Raw genomic sequence first — 6,071 nt, forward strand, 5'->3', positions numbered from 1 at the left:
TCTAGTGAGGCCGATGGCCCTCTCCACCGGCTGCGGCCCCTGCTGCTGCTGCTGCTCTGCTCTCTCGTGCCGCATCTCATTCCCCTTGGCCTCCTCTCCACCGTCATGGCCACCTTGGACTGATGATGGGGATGTTAGCGAAGAGAGCAGGAGGAGGAGGAGGAGGAGGATGAGGGAGGAGGAGCATGTCGGCGACGTGGAGGTTCCCCCGCCGGCAACCATGGAGAGCCGTGTATGGAGGCGGTACAGCGAACGGGTGTTGTGACCGCTTCCTGTTCGACGTGCTTTACGTGGAGCCCTGTTCGGTTGTTGCATGGGAAACGTGGCACGTGTAGGTCATAAATCTCGATCGAATCCGTCGCTTCCACTGCTGCGTGTCAACATGTAAACCCAAACTGTGTACACCAGCAAATACGCTCATCGAACCATATACGTATATATAAACACGGAAAACCAACAACAAATAGCATCCTCAATCTTGATAGGACCTAATAACTGACACAGTGATCATCTTCTTCTTGACACTAACACAACTCCCAGCCCAAGCGGCAGAGCAAGAACAGAAAACAAGAAGCAACTCCTTCATGCAATGCATCACACGCTAAACGTATCCAACACCAGTATTTATTATGCAGCGGGGGAAACTACCAGCGATGACATCAAACCAGCCCGGCATCCAAAGCATTCTTGAAGCTCCCACCAAGAAGAGACAGCAAGCTCCCACCGTGCACCCTCCCTTCCGGCACCACAAATCCGCAGCTCTTCTTCTCCTGGCTGTTGCCGCCACCGCCATCGCCACCGCCACCTCCACCGAAACCAATTGATACTGAGGACGACGCCGGAGACTTCATTGACAAGGGAACCAGAACCTGCGGCGGAATGTGAAGCTGCTGCTGTCCTCCAGAGTTGGAATGCGACTCGACGCTCTCCGAAACAGAGCTACTTCCGACTATGACGTATGAGGAAACAAGCCCTTGGAAGAGGCCCGCACCGATCAATCCCAAGGTCTCCCCAGCCTGGCGCTCCTGCTGAGCGGCCATCATAGTACCATGAGCTGCACAGAGTCCACTCCTCCCCCTTGCAAACTTGTCGCACCCCGAGGCCCACGCACACCGTTTCCCGCCACCGTGTGCTTTGCAGAAATCGGTCCTCCCCTGCGCACTCTTGTTGCATCCCTGGAAGTGGCATCGCTTCCCTCCACCGTGCAGCACACAGCAATCGGTGCGGCCACGGGCGCTCTTTGTACATCCGGCAAAAGAACACCTCTTACCACCTCCATGAGCCACGCAGAATCGTGTGCCACCATGGACACTCTTTGGGCATACACCACCACCTTTGAAAAGGCATCGCTTACCACCACCATGCCCCTTGCACAGGGGTGTGCTTCCCTCGGCTCCTTTAGTACAACCCTGAAACATGCATCGTCGTCCACCACCGTGAGCTTTGCAGTTCTTGGTACTCCCCTGTGCACCTTTCCGGCAATCAGGATACTGACACCTACGCCCTCCACCGTGGGAGATGCATAGCCCTGGCTGGCCCTCGGCGCTTCGGATGCAACCCTCTACGGTGCACCTTTTCCCCCCTCCATGGCCGATGCACAAACTGGACTTCCCTCGTGCGGCTTTGGTGCATCCTGGATGAGTGCACCGGCACCCACCTCCATGAGCAATACAGAAATCTGTCTTACCCTCTACACTCTTGGTGCATCCAAGCATTTGGCATCTCCTGCCTCCTCCATGAGCTTTGCAGAAAGCTGTCCTGCTCTCGGCACCCTTGTTGCACCGAGGTCTCTGGCACCGTTGCCCACCTCCATGGCCAATGCAGAGACCAGATGCCCCCCTTGCACCTTTTGAACAGCCCTTGAACATGCATTTCTTAGGACGACGATGATGATGATGAGTTCTTTGAGGAACACCAGCTGATGAGTCAGCAGCAGAGGAGTGACCAGTGGTACTCTGGTGAAGCTTATGTTGAAGACGATCATTATCAGTGGATGCATCAGCTCCAATATCTGATCGATTAAATGTCCCTGGAACATCTCCCATACCACCAGAACTCGTCAGCCTTGGGGCAAATAGGAGAGCTGGCATGTACCCGCCCGAGTTTCTCTTGCCTGATTTTGAGCTCTCGTCAACAATTGGAATCATGTGATGCTTTTCCATGGATGTTTGCTTGGACTTAGAAGAGGAAGTTACTATGCCCCCTGCATTGACCATTGATTCCACATTTCCTCTTGAAAGTCCCAGTTCTAACATGCCATTATCGGTTTCCAGGCTCCAACTTTGGTTGGTGGAAGTGGCAGGTTCTCTTGTTTTGCTTGTTCCGTCAGCAATGCAACATCCTGAAGTATAAGAAGTTGGACTTGGACCCAAACCAAGAACCAAACGACAACCATCATCCACAGCAGAAAGCTCATGATTGTTCTGAGAACATACTGTTCCACCAGTTCTGCTGGTTTCATAGCTTGAGTGGTTGAGACACAATATTGTGTGACCCAGGATGGAGCTTGTGCCAGATCTTAAGAAGTCCCCTGCTTCAGTCACTAAGAGACTCATAAAATGTTGCTTTCCTTTTGATGGATCTGTCATGTCGAAATCCATCATACCCATCAATGGCAAAATGAAAAGAAAACTGAGTTTTGGTGAGAAAGAGGCTGCAGAAGGAAGACCAGAAGGCAGAGGACTTCCAGCTCTATATTCAGTAACTCATTTCTAGAGGTTTGGCTTTAAGGATGATAGAGTATGTGAAATGAAAATATGCATGGAATGTCAATTTGCAACCTCCACCAGTGACAAACTCTGAAGTGTCTGCTCTGTCCATTACTTATTAGTTGATCTCAAAGAAAATTTATGAGTAGAGGGCAATCAGACTTTGCAGCATCCACCAACAGCAAACCTTGGCATGTCTAATAGAATTTACTTTATGCCAAAAAATCATATTAGTTTCTCTTGTTATGATGGCAGCCTGAGAGGAGTAATATTTTGGAGCACATTTAAGGCTGCATGATAAGAAAGAATTGAGGGAGCTCCATTAAGCCAGCATAGGGGGGGAAAAAGACTAATACTTATGGAACATCATGGATATAATATTGATGACTAAAGTATATGACATTAGATGGTGCACTCATCAGTTATTGAGTTGCCAAATCTGCAAGCTAAAAGTACTCTTGCATATGTTTGCAGATTCTGGCAATCAGAACTGAGAAATTGATAACTTTATTGACACTTGCAATTCTAAAGCATCATCAAGTATCAAACATAGAAGTTTTAGTCATGATCTATATTGCATAGAAAATTCAACCATTTACCCACTTAATCTTCAGTTTTTTCTAAAACCATACAAGTCTACTAGCAAAAAATACAGCAACAAGTGTAGATATTTATCCTCCCTACCATTAGAAAAAAACATAGGAAAAGAAGTGCCGTATTATTTTATGATAAAATCAAAGTGATTAAATTTTCGAAAGCAACAGATAACCCAGTCATCAAACTAATGATTGTTGTCTAAATTGCTCTTTACAGAGCCATAAAACATTCTTTGCCGAAACAAATTCTCTTTAAATATGCTTGCAGAATTCCAAGTGATAGTTATCATGTTTACCCTTAAAGAAGCACACAGCAGTTTTGCAACATATGAAGAGTTCCAGTCATCTGTATTTTGATTAAAGAATTCTTAAAACATCACACCAAGTTGGGTGTTTACATGGAACACAAACCAATTCCAATACGAATAATCATCCAGTCAAATCACATGAGAAATGGCCATTCAACAGAAGATCTTAAGATAACAAAATTACTAAATGACCCATCAGGCATACTACTAAAGCTCTAAATTTTCTTAAGAGTTTAGGTATGAGAAGCAAATAATCCATGTAGAGAGTCCTCGAACTTAAGTCAAAAAATTTTCCATATTGCTAATATGCATAAGAAGATTTAGGTTGAACATGTACAAACAAACCATGATGACTATCATAAATATAATTACAAGTGAATCAGAAAAAGATAATTTATTAACTTCATCCTAACTACGATCAGAATAAATTAAAAAAATCGATATCTGTTTAATGTTTAAAGGTGAAGCTACAAAAGTATACTATCATTTCCTGTTATTCGGCTGAGGATACAAATGCAGAGTAGGCATGACTATGAATCTCAGTTCTCTTTAGCATCTATCAAGTCCACATATTTTTTTGTTTCTAGTGCAAAGGTGTGAGGGTCTTAACCCAAAATTAAACATCTTATAAAGAAAAGAAGTTAATAAAATTAAAACTCATGAGGTGTAGAGTTTTAGGATTTGTCTTACACTTACCAGAAGTAATTTTTTGATAAAAATTCCCTGAATTTGTTCAGAATAGGAAGTAATTTAAACTTCAGGTGTTCTATCTATCAAAGGGAAGGAAAAAAAAGGCTTCACAGGAGAACTCCAATCGATGCTATCGAATAGATGCACACTATTATGAATCAAACCGTGAATCCACTTTTAGATATTCAAGTACATAATAATGAGCTACACAAGGCACGCATGCGATCATGAAAAGGAGTATCCAGACGCTCTACTATGGTCTAGAAAGAAGACAAGGGGAAACAGAAATATGCTTTCAGGATCCAAGGGTTTCACTGATCTCGACCCTGACGCAGATGGATAAACTTCCTCTCACTGAAAACATCCATCGTGTACAACCCAACCACAATCTATAACTTGTAGCGGCACATCTAAAAACCTTAAGATGCTATTCCAAGAAAGCGCTCTCTTTGGTGACTGACAAGGAAAGAATCGCAACGCATCTTCAACATCCACACGATTCTAGAAGCTCCAATCGAACCCCATCATAAATTAGTCAGACCACACCCGCAGACTACGAAAAGAACCCTAATCTTGGCGACGACTTGCAGGATATCACAAAGAAACGAAGAGGAAACAGAAAAGAACAAGACGGGTGAAGGGGGAAGAGAGAAAGGGCGGACCTGAAGAGAGAAACGCAGAAAGGTCTCAGCTTTTCCACTCTCCTTCTCCCTCTCAATGGCGCGCGCGGAGGGTGGGAAAGGATGCCGAGAGGAGACGAAGGGAAGGGGGCGTGCAAAGTTCGACGCGAGTGGCGCAAGAAGCGAGAAATGGCGATGGCGAACGCCGCCGTTGCCCTCTCCATTACTTCACCGTCCAGTGATTTAGCCAATTTTGACGCCTTTCCAGTAATGGAGGGGATCGTGCCGCTTCGACCTGCGACGCGGTCCACCGGGACGGTGACCCGACACGAACGCGGCTGGCGGCTCGCGGCTGGCGGCTGGCGGCGGCTAAAACCCAACACACTGGCCATAACCATGAAACAAATCATCACCCAGGAAGTAAAAACAAAAAAACAAAAACCAAAGGGTGAATTCTTCTCTCTCTCTCTTCACTAACATTAATTGTCGATATCAATAATAAAATCGAAGAGCATTAATCATCCGAGTAAATCTTTCAAGTGACCCCATCAATTTCTTTCCTCAAACTGAGAAGCATAAATGCAATTATCAGAGTAAAACTACTAACTTTGTGTGGTATCAGAAGGTATAGAACTGATAATGAGATCAAAGTGGTGGAGAATAATATGTTAATGACAAGAAAGGGGAAAGGGAAAGAATGTGGAAGGCATTCATATAAATCTTATGAGTTGATCACATACAAAACATAGAAGAAATGAAGGTTGAAATCGGAAAGGAGATGGAGGTGGAAAGCACACCATGAATTGATTGAAGCAATAAAGAATACATGATGAAAGAGAATGAGACACCAAACTTTGCTTCTTGTATGAATGTGGCATGTGTACTAAGGTGGATCAACAAAAAGTTTGACAGGAGGATTCCTAGATTTGATGCATGCAAACACTATTGAAAGCATAGAAAACTACACTGATCTGTACAATCTGCAATGATTCTGAGATATCATATGCAAATAACTCATCAACTTGGCAAAGAAAGTTTGTAGAATACTGTGAGATGCATGCAATCATTGTCATATTTTTGCATCACAGTGATAAGATCAAAGAAATCATTGATCTGACTTTGTATTATTAAGTTCTTAGTAAGGTGGAT

The 6,071-nt window shown here is 44.4% G+C and overlaps 1 protein-coding gene across 1 annotated transcript; it reads right to left on the minus strand.

The window, feature by feature from the left end:
- Positions 1-412: 412 nt before the first annotated feature.
- LOC135625044 (uncharacterized) lies at positions 413-5,231 on the minus strand. The gene is made up of 2 exons (XM_065129289.1): positions 4,965-5,231; positions 413-2,998 (listed from the first exon to the last, which is right to left on the minus strand). The coding sequence occupies exon 2, from the start codon at positions 2,607-2,609 to the stop codon at positions 660-662; it is 1,950 nt and encodes a 649-aa protein (XP_064985361.1). The 5' UTR covers positions 2,610-2,998; positions 4,965-5,231; the 3' UTR covers positions 413-659.
- Between the last annotated feature and the right edge of the window lie 840 nt (positions 5,232-6,071).

Source organism: Musa acuminata, chromosome BXJ2-10, assembly GCF_036884655.1.
Source record: "Musa acuminata AAA Group cultivar baxijiao chromosome BXJ2-10, Cavendish_Baxijiao_AAA, whole genome shotgun sequence".
Classification (NCBI taxonomy): domain Eukaryota; kingdom Viridiplantae; phylum Streptophyta; class Magnoliopsida; order Zingiberales; family Musaceae; genus Musa; species Musa acuminata.

Bases quoted from the DNA above. Each gene is read 5' to 3' on its own strand.
- LOC135625044 (XM_065129289.1), bottom strand. From the start codon at position 2,609: ATGGGTATGATGGATTTCGACATGACAGATCCATCAAAAGGAAAGCAA.